At 30.8% G+C, this 14,711-nt stretch overlaps 1 protein-coding gene across 2 annotated transcripts in view; it reads left to right on the top strand.

The window, feature by feature from the left end:
- The window catches only part of LOC125858234 (proteinase inhibitor type-2-like), a 219,950-nt gene extending 205,602 nt beyond the window's left edge, over positions 1-14,348 (top strand). Inside the window, exons 2-3 of one of the 2 annotated variants that reach the window (XM_049537946.1) lie at positions 13,370-13,439; positions 13,554-14,348. In XM_049537946.1, coding sequence (XP_049393903.1) covers positions 13,388-13,439; positions 13,554-13,924 — 423 coding nt within the window. In that variant the 5' untranslated portion in view covers positions 13,370-13,387 and the 3' untranslated portion in view covers positions 13,925-14,348. Of the gene's footprint in view, positions 1-10,907; positions 10,978-11,091; positions 11,535-13,369; positions 13,440-13,553 lie in introns of those variants that run through there. The other variant, XM_049537947.1, reaches the window with a different exon arrangement.
- The last annotated feature ends 363 nt before the right edge of the window (positions 14,349-14,711 follow it).

Below are 14,711 nucleotides of genomic sequence, written 5' to 3'. Positions count from 1 at the left end.
CTTTGCCAGGCCATTCCTCTTTTCTTAAAAATATTATCATAAATATCAACAAGACAATATTACATGGTGTTAGTGTTACTAGTTGTCAATCACATACACAAATAAAATTATCTTTATAATATTTATTAAGTTTGATTTCAAGTAAAAGCATAAATAGCTAAATAGAAATATTAACCTAATTGTTTTCCAATGATCATAATAAAATACAAAAACTATGACAATATTCCATAGGCTATGACCTATGTAGTAATTTCCTAGAAATTTTGGGAAGTTTTATTTTATGTAGTACATATTTTATAAACATAATTTGTATTTAAATTGTAATATTTCAAACTTTAAACAAATTTTGAGTTTAGACACTTGTTAATTTTAATAATCTATTTTATTTTTTATTTTTAATTAATTTTTATTTGGCACACGAGCCGGCCCTATCCATATTTCTCAAGCCCACAAATTGGCAGACTTATTCAGGTTGTGCTAAAAAACTCTTCTCTTAAATAGGCTCCAAAAATCATAGCCTACCCCTATCAAATCACGGGTTAGGCCAAGCCGGCCCAACGGGCCTAGCCCATATTGACGGCTCTAATTAAAAATACTATAAATCACAATAATTAACAATTTAAAATATTTTTTTTAGAAAAATAGAAAAAATTTAGTTGGTTCTTGAATTCTATCAGTGACACATAAATTTGAATAGATGGAACAATATATATGAATGAAAGTTAACGATACTATAAGTTATTCGAAAATGACGTTAATTTTTTTAATCAATTATAACAAATTAACAACTTAAAATATTTTTGAAAAAACATAAAAAAAAAACTAATTGACTCTCCAAATTTCATCGGGGTAATTTGATAATTTAAAGTCTAATTTTGCTTTGTGGTTTACTTTGATTGTTGGTACAATTTGCTCCGTAGTTGTGTACTTCCTGATTTTTCCTTTAAATTCCCATTCTATCTTTTTGTTGATAATGTAATTTGATTCCAGTACCCACATCCCATAAGATGTAATGTTTAGTGATATTATACTTCATTCGTCTCAATTTATGTGATATTTTTCAAATTTTGAGATTCAAACAAATTTATCTTTGATCGTTAATTCTTTATATATCTTTTAAATATTTTGAATTGTCAATTATTGTGACTTATGGTACTTTTTACGTTGTTTACAAATATATAAATTTAATTTCAAAAAATTCGAAGATTCCATGCGTAAATTCCCGATCAAAGTTAAGTTGTTTAACTCTCGAAAAATAAAAAGTGCAACATAAATTGAGACATGGAAAGTACTCCCTCTGTCTCTAATTACTTGTCCATTTTGACAAATCAAGAAAGGACAAAATTCTTTTACCCATTATACCCTCAGTTAATTACTTTGAAAATTGTAGAACTAGATCCATCCACTTCATAATTAATAGGGGTAAAATGGTAAACTCACTATATCAATTATTGTTTTCTTAATAGGTGTGTCAACTCAAAAGTGGACAAATAATTAGGGACAGAGGGAGTACTTATTTTGGGCTTTCTTTGTTGTTGTGTTTGAAGAAAAAATATTATTTTCATTTAGAATATTTCACATTTCATTACTAATACTAAAATTTAATTGATAATAAATATGCTTTAACTATTGTTCATTACTAATATTTAAAAATAATATAAAAAATCTGATCGACACTCAAAATTATACACATATTATTTAAAAATTATGTACAAAGTACTATAAATTATAATTATTAACGAATTAAAATATCAAAAAATCATATTTGTTGTAAAACTAAAGTAAAACAAGACAAGAAATATAAAAGATGATAGCAATAGAAATAGTAAAACAAGAGATGAGAGCTTTTCTTATTATTCCAAGTCTTCAAGTGTATACAATATGAACCTTTGCCTCTATTTATAGTGTAACATAGAGGCATACAAAAGGTTAGTCATAAACATGACATTAACATGAATATAATGGAGGAGGTTATGAAAGTGAAAGGTTACAAGAATAATGGTGTTATAAAGTTGGAGGTTATGGAGGTTATGGTTATCTTCATAATGGAGGAAAGTAATGGAGATAATGGGTGAGAGTAACTTCTTGGTGTAGTGGACATCCACACTATAATATTTTATAACAATATTTAAATTGATTGACTCTCTGAATTCTATTTGTGCCAACATATATTATTTTAAAATGACGTAAAAATATTGTAAGTCATAATAATTAACAATTCAATTTTTTTAGAAAAAATACATACAATACTTGACTGACTCTTCAAATTTCATTTGTGTTATATAAATTGAGACATTTAATTGTCGGCACGAGCTCATGTATGCATACAAGGATAATTTGATAGTTTATTCTTATATATTTGAAAATTACGATAATAATAGTTTAAATCACAATAATTAACAGGTTAAAATATTTAAAAGTCATATAAAAATTAATTGACTCTCAAAATTCTATAAGTACTTAAATTAAAATAAGTAACAACTTAAGAATTTCGAAAGACATAAAAAAATTTGATTGGCTCTCTAAAATATATCAACGTCACATAAAAGTAACATATATTATTCAAAGATTACGTAAAAGATACCACAAATTACAATAATTAACAACTTGAAATATTTAAAATACATAAAAATGATTAATTTTAGAAATTTTAGACGTGTCACATAAATTGGGACAACGAAATAATATATATTATTTTAAAATTTCGTAAAAAAATAATTCTAAATCATAATAATTAATAACTTAAAATATTATTAAAAATCGTATAAAAATTTATATAATTTCTCAAGTTTCAGTCATATCACATAAATTAAAATAAAAAAATAATATATATTAAGCCCCGTGTAGCTAAGTATGAACAAGAAAAGCCATAAAACATAGGGAAAATATTATTAAAAATCGTATAAAAAATTAAATAATTTCTCAAGTTTCAGTCATATCACATAAATTAAAATAAAAAAATAATATATATTAAGCCCCGTGTATCTAAGTATGAACAAGAAAAGCCATAAAACATAGGGAATCGTGTTTGTTAATCGAGACTAGTCTTTTTACTAAATTAATCTTTACTTTTGATTTTTTCTATATTTTCAAATTAACGTTTTTGTTAAATTTTTAACTTTCGTTAGTGTGAAGAATCAAAATTGTACATTTATATTAATCGTAGATCAATTATGATTAATCGAATTATATAAACATGACCAAAACTAAAATATATTCTAAAACACAGGGACTACAATTGTTATACCCTAAAGCTATATATGCAAAAGGAAAAAGGGCTAAAAATACCCCTAGACTATTTAAAAAGATTTAAATATACCCCTCATTCATTTATTTGGTTAAAAATACCCCTCAATCTAACAACCCTTTTTAAAATTATTATTATTCTTATTTTTTTAATTAGGTGACATCTTCCTATTGGATAAAAATTAATTTTCGACCTATAAAATCTTTTTCGACTCAATTCAAAGAACAGGTTCATTAATTTATTTTTTTCCAGCAAAATGAAAATTTCTAGTTAGGATGATAAAATTTATCCAAATTTCTACCACCACCCAAAACTAAATCTTCCAATTCAAACAAAAACATTCATTACAACTCTTTGGATTTGTTTGTATAATGTGCTACAAGCAGAAATGGGTTTAAAAGGTAAATTAAAGGGTATTTTTAACCAATGAAATGGATGCGGGTAGGGGTGTATAAAACCGAACCGAAAATTGAATCAAACCGCAAATCGAGTCAATCCGAAAAAAAATTCGATTAGTGGTTTGGTTTGACTTGGTTTGGTTTTGAAAAAAAAAACCTGACTATATTTGGGTTGGTTTGGTTTTAACTAAAAAAATCAACCCGAGATCAAACCAACCCGAATTTATATATATAATTTTAAATTTTTATTTTATACATAAAAATATTTACTTTGATATAATTTTTAAATATTGCTTATACTTTTTCATAGTTTTTATCTTTTAATATATTATTTCAAGTTTGAAACTTAGAATTATGAATGGGTCAATTAAGATTATAGTCCACAGATGTTGGTAATTATAATAAAGCTTAAATCAAAATCAAATTAATACTAATGCAAAAAGAAAATCAATTCAACACTAAGAATGACAATAATATTGAATATTTATTTTTTAGTTTTACATTGATTTAGACAATTAAAATACATAATCTAATTTTAATTTTCTTTAGTATTTAGTCATGTAACTAATACTTATTAAACTTAATTTTAGCATGATTTAGTACTTTTAAATTATGATCATTTTCATTATGACTTGTTATTTTGCAATATTTATTTTACGCGATTTCATTATTATTATTTTTGTTGGATATTTTAGTGTCATTAATCATATCATATTGTGTTATATTTTTAAGAAACATCTTAGATAGTTGTATTTTGGTAGGACTAAAGAAATATTTGAAGTACAAGTAAATTATATGTTTGTATGAATACTTTACCGGAAAAACCCGAAACAACCCGAAAAACCCGAAAAAACCCAAGGTTGAAAAACCTGAGTTTTATTGGTTTGGTTTGGTTTATAAATTTAAAAATCCGACACAAATGATTTGGTTTGATATTTGAAAAATCCGAACCAACTCTGTCATGTACACTCCTAAATGCGGGATATATTTAAGTTTTTTCAGATAATTCATGGATATTTTTATCCTTTTTCCGTGTGCAATAATAGAGTTCCAACTTAATTATCACGTGGACTTATAAGAAACTGATGCTGGATGACAATAATTTCAAGAAACAAGCAAGTCGGGGTCAGTACAGCTTGTTGAATAGGAGAAATTAAAGATTGCAACCAGGAAAAGTTAAGCTTTCGGCTCCTCCGTCCAATTATAACTGTCCACTATATATTTTGAGACCTGCATTCAGAAACAATAAATAATAAGAATGATATTACTATATTACCTTTGAATATATTAAATTTAATACTTTGAAAAATATATTTAATATTGAATAATATCTAATAGCAGCAAGAATAAAATAGACACAAACAAGTAAAACTACTCATTGATCTTTCAAATTAGACAAGTATTATCAGACACCTACTTTTATTATAGTGAACACGTAAAGATCGGATGAAGAGAGTAATAAAGAAGAAGCAAGCGTAAGTGTTAGTGAAAAATTACAAAATAACAGAATTACAAGATTACAATTGAAAATAAAAATGAAGAAATAAATCTCTTTAGGCTGAGGCGCGGATATCTCGCTCTCTTTAAGGAGATTCAAGCCCATTGCAACAAATATTTTCACCGATCCAACAGTAGTCCTTCTTGACTTGTCCCCTCCAGGATACAACAACCTAATCACAATATATAACTCAACAACTCTGGACAAGAGTTGGGTCCAAAGCTCCACAAAAAGAACATCTTCCTTCAACTAATAAGAACTCTCTATTTTTTTAACAAACTTTATGCACTCTATATTTTTTTATATGTAAAATAAATGAAGACCATCACTATTCATATTAGAAGAAGTCTTCCTAGAAATAAATAAGAAGATAATGAAGTATTAAATAGTGAAGATAATAACCTTAGAAGTTACATATGTTATAAGGTATAATGGAGGAATAAAGAATTACAAGTGGAGGAATAAAGAATGAAAATAAAGGGACACTTAAGCCACCAACGGCATGGGAGTTGCTGCATGCACCAAGAAAATTGTAACATATACACTAATTCCATTTGGAGTAATGCTGAATAGTAATGCAGCAATAATAATTTTCAAAGGCAACAATCAACTGCCGAGTCATCCATCATTATGTAACATATATGAGAAGTGCACCAACGGCCATAAACCAACATCTATGTGGCCATGCAAAAAAATGTGTATTCTTAAATTATTAAAATGCCACACTAACAATTTCCTACTCATTTTAATATTAGATAAGAGAGTCCATCAGTTGAAGGAAGATCACTAGGCATAATGAAGGTGTGTTCTGCATTGAACCTCCTCTTAGTGAAACAATAACTTTTACTCCAGAGTCATAGTGGTCTCAAACTTGAATTATGACTGCTTAGGGGAAATAAAATATCATTGTCCACACATAATAATCAAGATGTTATCATGAGCTTTAAACGTCAGCACGTTATGGCCATGTGCTATCCCGGTTTCATGAGTACTTTTGAGAATATGCCCAATTCTGATAGGAAGCGACCTACTTCCACACTCACATAGGTGAAATCTATCGAGAGTGCTCCTGTAAGTTTAACACTCCACCCATACGGGCTACATATATTCATTAAGAGTTTTGTCAACTCAACCTTCACAAATCACTACAGGAAATAATGCACTCACATCATAGGGAGGGAATAAAAGTATAGTGCATTTTTTTTTTCACAAGTCATCATATGATTAGTTTTTCCCTTTGAACCTGGTTATAGGATCTCTAGTCCCCAGGTTGGGTTTTCTCATATATGACTCAAGGATTTGTAGGCTTCAATCTCATCCCCCTCGATGTGCTCCAAACCCTTTCTCTTGTTAAGGCCTTAGTAAGAGGATCTGCAATCACAAGATTTGACATAATCAACATTAATGGTATCATTTATAAAATACGATCTTACATTACTATGTTTCCTCCGTATAGGTCTGGCTACCAATTGCAACGATGCTATCACAATGGATTAAAATAGGAGGAATTGATTTTTCAAAATAAGGAATTTGAAACAATAAATCTCTTAACCAATTCGCTTCCTTACTAGCTGAAGCTAAAGCAATTAGTTCAGCCTCCATGGTAGAGTTAACAATTATAGTTTGCTTTTTTGATCTCTAACAAACAACACCACCTAAAGTAAAAACATAACCAGTGGTAGAACATGAATCACCTGATAAAGTGTTCCAATCTGCATCGCAAAAGCCTTCAAGTACAACAGGATATTTTTTATAGAACAAACCACAATTTTTTGTTCCAATTAAATATCTCACCACTCTTGTTATAGCATGCTAATATTCATTACCTGGCTTGCTTGTAAACCTGCCAAGTACTCTTACTGCATATGCAATATCAGGCCTAGTGCAATCAGTCACATACCTCAAACTTTCGATTATGCTAGCATATTTCTTTTGATTTATTACATCATTTTCACTTTCAACATGAAATAAGTGAACACTTGAATCAAAAGGAGTAGCAACAGGCTTGCAATCAAGAAAGTTATATTTTTTTCAAAATTTTCTCAACATAATGTGACTGGTCAAGGAAAATTTCATCACATGTTCTTGTTATTTTTATTCTAAGAATAAAATTTGCCTCACCAAGATCTTCCATATCAAAATGGCTTCTAAGAATATTTTTAGTTTCATCAATAACATTCATGCTAGAGCCAAAGATCAACAAATCATCAACATATAGGCAAATAATCACATGTGAATTATTCCAAGACTAATGATATATGCACTTATCACACTCATTTGTTTTAAAACCATTTTCAATCATGCAGGAATCAAACTTTTCATGTCATTCCTTAGGTGCCTGTTTCAAGCCATAGAGGGATTTGGTAAGTTTATATACTTTGCTTTCTTTGCCTGCTTTAACAAAAGGCTCGGGTTGATCCATATAAATTTTCTCATTTAGGTCTCCATTTAAAAAAACAGTTTTTTACATTCATTTGATGAATTTGCAAATCAAAAATTGCAGCCATATTAATTAAAAGTCTTATAGATGTAATTCTTGTTACCGGAGAAAAAGTATCAAAAAATTCTAGGTCTTCTAGTTGCTTAAAACCTTTGCAACTAGCCTAGCCTCATATTTATCAATTGATCCATCCGGTTTCAACTTTTTCCGTAAGACCCATTTGCAACCAATAGTTTTACAACCCAGTGGTAAATCAACTAACTTCCAAGTTTTTATTAGAAATTAGTCATTCCATTTCATCATTTACAACTTCTTTCCAAAATATAGAATCATGTGAAGATAATGCTTCTTTCAAAGTAAGAGGGTCATCTCTAACATTAAACACATAAAAATCAGGACCAAACTCTTTTTCTACTCTAGTTCATTACTTCTTCTTAACTCAAAATCACCAATTTCTTTATTTTTTAAAGTAGAAGTAGAAGAACTAGGTAGTGACAAAATACTTTGTTCAATCCTTTGACCCCCACTATTTTTAGAATCAAAAGAAAATTTATTCTCATGAAAAATAGCATCACTCGATTCTATCACAATATTTTCTTCAAGATTAAAAAATCTATAGGCTGTATTATTTGAAGCATAACCAAGAAAAGCACAAGTAGTAACTTTCTTACCCAACTTTGTAATCTTGGATCCATTAGCCTCACAAAGGTTGGACAACCCCAAACTCTTAGATATCCCAAACTTGGCTTGTAACCTTTCCACAATTCAAAAGGTGTCAATTTTGAATTTTTATGAGGCACGCGATTCAACACATAACAAGTTGTTAAAATAGTTTCACCCCAAAAATTTAAAGGTGCATGTGACTCAATAAGCATGGCATTGGTCAATTCAACCAAAGTCTATTTTTCCTTTCCGCTACTCCATTAGATGAAGGAGAGTAAGGAGGAGTAGTTTCATGAATTATTCACAATGATCTAACAAAATAATTAAACTCATTTGACTCATATTCACGGCCTCTATCACTTCTATTTTTTTTTTATTTTTCTTCCAAACTGATTTTCAACCTCATGGAGATAAGTTTTAAAATTTTCAAAAGCATTATTTTTATTTTTCATCAAGTAACATATGTAAACTTAGAAAAATCATCAATGAAAGTGATAAAATATCTATTACCTTCACGAGTTAAAATTTCACCACGTTCACAAATATCAGTATGAACTAATTCTAACAAATCAGTTTTTTCTTTCAACATGGAAATGAGGCCTTTTAATGATTTTGGCTTTACTTCAAGCCTCACATGACTTTTCAAAATTCTTTTTAACCATTGGGATTAATCCTAAACTACTCATGATTCCAACATAACGATCATTAATATGACACAAACGAGCATGCCAAAAATTGGTAGAAGAAAGCATATAATTAACAGAAGTAGAAACTTTATTCATTTCAACATTCAGTTTAAACAGCCATCACAAGCATACCCCTTTCCCACAAAAATATCCTTCTTCACAATTACATATTGATCAGATTTCATAATCTGTTTAAAGCTTGCTTTATTAATAAGAAAACTAGACATCAAATTTTTTCTCATGAAAGGAGTATAGAGTACATCTTTTAAAGTTAATACCCTTCCAGAAATAAAACACAATTCGACACCTCCCATTCCAAGCACTTGAATTTTGTGAGAATCACCAAGTATGATAGTTTTGGGCTCCTCAAAATGAGTATATTTTTAAACCAGTCTTTATCATAACAGACATGACGGTTTGCACCAAAATCAGCTCACCATCCATCAACACTTTCAACCATGTTTATGTCGGTAATCACCGCCACAAAAGGTTCCTCGATAACGTTTTCCTGAGGGTTAGGACCACATTTTCAGAATCTGCAAAATCGAGCAATATGCCCACTCTTACCACAAACAAAGCATGGTCCCTTATCTTGAACTTGTTGATTTTGTGCTTGGTTATTTTCACCATTATTTTTCTTAGGAGGTCTACAATTATTTTTCTTAAATTTTTTCTTCTTAGGCTTCAAAGAAGTATTTTTGTGAGTTTCAAGAGTAACATTATTTGAAGTAATTAAATTTACCTTTGTTGTGATGTTGCTCTCTTCTTTCTGTAAAAGTGCATCTTGGCCCTTTGCCTCTTCACCATCGTACTTTTTCACTTTGTCATGATGAGAAATAAGTTCATCATCATCCATGAAGGTTTCATCAACTTTATTAGGATTCTTCTCAGTTAACACATAAGAAACATTGAGAAGACTTAAGTAGAAAAGTACTTTACCCTTCCATCTTTTGAAATGGTTACCATTGAACTAAAATGGCTTGTTAAGGACTCCCATCTTGACATTCGCGGGTTTTTCAATTGTAGTCATTATGAATCTCCTTAAAATTGTTAGTGAAAAATTACAAAATAACAGAATTACAAGATTACAATTGAAAATAAAAATGAAGAAATAAATCTCTTCAAGCTGAGGCGCGGATATCTCGCTCTCTTTAAAAGAGATTCAAGCCCACTGCAGCAAATGTTTTCACTGGTCCAGTAGTAGTCCTTCTTGACTTGTCCCCTCCAGGATACAACAACCTAATCACAATAGATAACTCAACAACTCTGGACAAGAGTTGAGTCCAAAGCTCCACAAAAAGAACACCTCCCTTCAACTAATAAGAACTCTCTTTTTTTTTTAACAAACTTTATGCACTGTATTTTCTTATATGTAAAACAAATGAAGACCACCACTATTTATAGTAGAAAAAGTCTTCCTAGGAATAAATAGGAAGATAATGGGGTACTAAATAGTGAAGATAATAGCCTTAGGAGTTATATATGTTACAAGGTATAATGGAGGAATAAAGAATGAAAATAAAGGGACACTTAAGCCACCAACGGCTTGGGAGTTGCTGCATGAACCAAGAAAATTGTAACATATACACTAACTCCATTTGGAGTAATGCTGAATAGTAATGCAGCAATAATTATTTTCAACGGCAGCAATCAACTGCCAAGTCATCCATCATTATGTAAAATATATGAGAAGTGCACCAACGGCCATAAACCAACATCTTTGTGGCCATGCAAAAAATGTGAATTTTTAAATTATTAAAATGCCACACTAACAGTAAGTACCTTGCCAAACTAATTAACTAACAAGCACATCTTTTTCTTTTTTATCAAATATTAATAAAAATAATTTATATTAATATGAAGAAAAAAAAGGTTTTAGTAGCTATGTTTTTTATTACTCGTTTGGTATAAATAGGTGAAGGGGGATAGACGCTCCTCAACCCAAACAAAAGAAAAGAAAAGAAAAGAAAACAAGGTAAAAAGAATATATAATATGGCTGTTCACAAACAAGTTAGTTTCCTTGCTTACCTACTACTTGTTCTTGGTAAGATTTCTCTTTCTCTTTTCTTCTCTTTAGTTTCTTTAATTTTTTGAGGCATAAAAAATAAGTGTAAGTATGTTTTTTCATTTCCCTATCTCCTTATTATATTTGTTGTAGGATTATTACTACTTGTAAGCACGGTGGAACATGTTGATGCCAAGGCTTGTACTAAAGAATGTGGTAATCTTGGCTATGGGATATGCCCACGTTCAGAAGGAAGTACGGAAAATCCCATATGCACCAACTGTTGTGCAGGTTATAAAGGTTGCAATTATTATAGTGCTAATGGGATTTTCATTTGCGAAGGACAATCTGACCCAAAAAACCCAAAAGCTTGCCCCCGAAATTGTGATCCAGACATTGCCTATTCAAAGTGTCTTCGTTCCAGAGGAAAGACGCTAATATATCCCACGGGATGTACCACATGTTGCACAGGGTACAAGGATTGCTACTATTTCGGTAAAGATGGCAAGTTTGTGTGTGAATGAGAGAGTATTGAACCCAAGGCATGTACCCTGGAATGTGACTCTAGAGTTTCATACATGACTTGTCCATCTTCTNAAAATATCCTTCTTCACAATTACATATTGATCAGATTCAATAATCTGTTTAAAGCTTGCTTTATTAATAAGAAAACTACACATCAATTTTTTTTTCATGAAAGGAGTATAGAGTACATCTTTTAAAGTTAATACCCTTCCAGAAGTAAAACACAATTTGACACCTCCCATTCCAAGCACTTGAATTTTGTGAGAATCACCAAGTATGATGGTTTTGGGCTCCTCAAAATGAGTATATTTTTAAACCAGTCTTTGTCATAACAGACATGATGGTTTGCACCAGAATCAGCTCACCATCCATCAACACTTTCAACCATGTTTATGTCGGTAATCACCGCCACAAAAGGTTCCTCGATAACGTTTTTCTGAGGGTTAGGACCACATTTTCGGAATCTGCAAAATTGAGCAATATGCCCACTCTTACCACAAACAAAGCACGGTTCCTTATCTTGAACTTGTTGATTTTGTGCTTGGTTATTTTCACCATTATTTTTCTTAGGAGGTCTACCATTATTTTTCTTAAATTTTTTCTTCTTAGGCTTCAAAGAAGTATTTTTGTGAGTTTCAAGAGTAACATTATTTGAAGTAACTAAATTTACCTTTGTTGTGATGTTGCTCTCTTCTTTCTGTAAAAGTGCATCTTTGCCCTTTCCCTCTTCACCATCGTACTTTTTCACTTTCTCATGATGAGAAATAAGTTCATCAGCATCCATGGAGGTTTCATCAACTTTATTAGGATTCTTCTTAGTTAACACATAAGAAACTTGAGAAGACTTAAGTAGAAAAGTACTTTACCCTTCCATCTTTCGAAATGGTTACCATTGAACTGAAATGGCTTGTTAAGGACTCCCATCTTGACATCCGTGGTTTTTTCAATTGTAGTCATTATGAATCTCCTTAAAATTGTTAGTAAAAAATTACAAAATAACAGAATTACAAGATTACAATTGAAAATAAAAATGAAGAAATAAATCTCTTCAGGCTGAGGCGCGGATATCTCGCTCTCTTTAAAGGAGATTCAAGCCCATTGCAGCAAATGTTTTCACTGGTCCAGCAATAGTCCTTCTTGACTTGTCCCCTCCAGGATACAACAACCTAATCACAATATATAACTCAACAACTCTGGACAAGAGTTGAGTCCAAAGCTCCACAAAAAGAACACCTCTCTTCAACTAATAAGAACTCTCCTTTTTTTTTAACAAACTTTATGCACTATATTTTCTTATATGTAAAACAAATGAAGACCACCACTATTTATAGTAGAAAAAGTCTTCCTAGGAATAAATAGGAAGATAATGGGGTACTAAATAGTGAAGATAATAGCCTTAGAAGTTATATATGATACAAGGTATAATGGAGGAATAAAGAATGAAAATAAAGGGACACTTAAGCCACCAACGGCTTGGGAGTTGCTGCATGAACCAAGAAAATTGTAACATATACACTAACTCCATTTGGAGTAATGCTGAATAGTAATGCAGCAATAATTATTTTCAACGGCAACAATCAACTGCCAAGTCATCCATCATTATGTAAAATATATGAGAAGTGCACCAACGGCCATAAACCAACATCTTTGTGGCCATGCAAAAAATGTGAATTTTTAAATTATTAAAATGCCACACTAACACTAAGTACCTTGCCAAACTAATTAACTAACAAGCAAATCTTTTTCTTTTTTATCAAATATTAATAAAAATAATTTATATTAATATGAAGAAAAAAAAGGTTTTAGTAGCTATGTTTTTTATTACTCGTTTGGTATAAATAGGTGAAGGTGGATAGACGCTCCTCAACCCAAACAAAAGAGTAGAAAAGAAAAGAAAGAAAACAAGGTAAAAAGAATATATAATATGGCTGTTCACAAACAAGTTAGTTTCCTTGCTTACCTACTACTTGTTCTTGGTAAGATTTCTCTTTCTCTTTTCTTCTCTTTAGTTTCTTTAATTTTTTGAGGCATAAAAAATAAGTGTAAGTATGTTTTTTCATTTCCCTATCTCCTTATTATATTTGTTGTAGGATTATTACTACTTGTAAGCACGGTGGAACATGTTGATGCCAAGGCTTGTACTAAAGAATGTGGTAATCTTGGCTATGGGATATGCCCACGTTCAGAAGGAAGTACGGAAAATCCCATATGCACCAACTGTTGTGCAGGTTATAAAGGTTGCAATTATTATAGTGCTAATGGGATTTTCATTTGCGAAGGACAATCTGACCCAAAAAACCCAAAAGCTTGCCCCCGAAATTGTGATCCACACATTGCCTATTCAAAGTGTCTTCGTTCCAGAGGAAAGACGCTAATATATCCCACGGGATGTACCACATGTTGCACAGGGTACAAGGATTGCTACTATTTCGGTAAAGATGGCAAGTTTGTGTGTGAATGAGAGAGTATTGAACCCAAGGCATGTACCCTGGAATGTGACTCTAGAGTTTCATACATGACTTGTCCATCTTCTGGAATGGCCAAACTTAATCAAGTTTGTGTTAATTGTTGCACCGCAGGAGAGGGTTGCAAACTCTATGGACATGATGGATCTTTAATTTGTACTGGGGAGCCTCAGAGCTATATATCTACAGCATAAGGCATCTGCATGCTTATTTCTAAACAATGATGAGATGTTGTAGTTTTTAATTTATAATGTATGGAATAAAATCATGCACACACAATGACATGCTAATCACTATAATGTGGGCATCAAAGTTGTGTGTTATGTGTAACTACTTAATATCTGAATAAGAGAAAAAGATCATCCATAATTGAGGACTTGGCTCCTCTCTAGTGGTGATCTCATTTGGTCTTATCCTTAATTAATGAATGACCTATGTCTTTATAATTTTTTTTTAAAAAATAAATTACCTTTGGGATTAGGTAGATCCTTACCAGTTCATATCTTAAGTAAAAAGTTTTACACGAGGTGGAATATGATCGTTTCCTCTATGTGAAATTAATAATGACAGTGAAAATTTCATCCTTGTACAAAAAATGCCCAATGCATAGGTTATATAAGATATCCCTATCTATAACAAGATAGTCGTGAAAAATATTTTGAGCAACTTGTCCCCGAGAGATAATAATTACACGTATATAGAGTAGGCTCCTATGAATCATGTATGGAAATTAACATGTCCTTTCCTAACTATAATTTTAATATTCGAAAGACCACACATCTT

Source organism: Solanum stenotomum, chromosome 3 (genome assembly GCF_019186545.1).
Source record: "Solanum stenotomum isolate F172 chromosome 3, ASM1918654v1, whole genome shotgun sequence".
Taxonomy (NCBI): Eukaryota; Viridiplantae; Streptophyta; class Magnoliopsida; order Solanales; family Solanaceae; genus Solanum; species Solanum stenotomum.
This window is presented reverse-complemented; position numbering and strand designations above follow the sequence as displayed.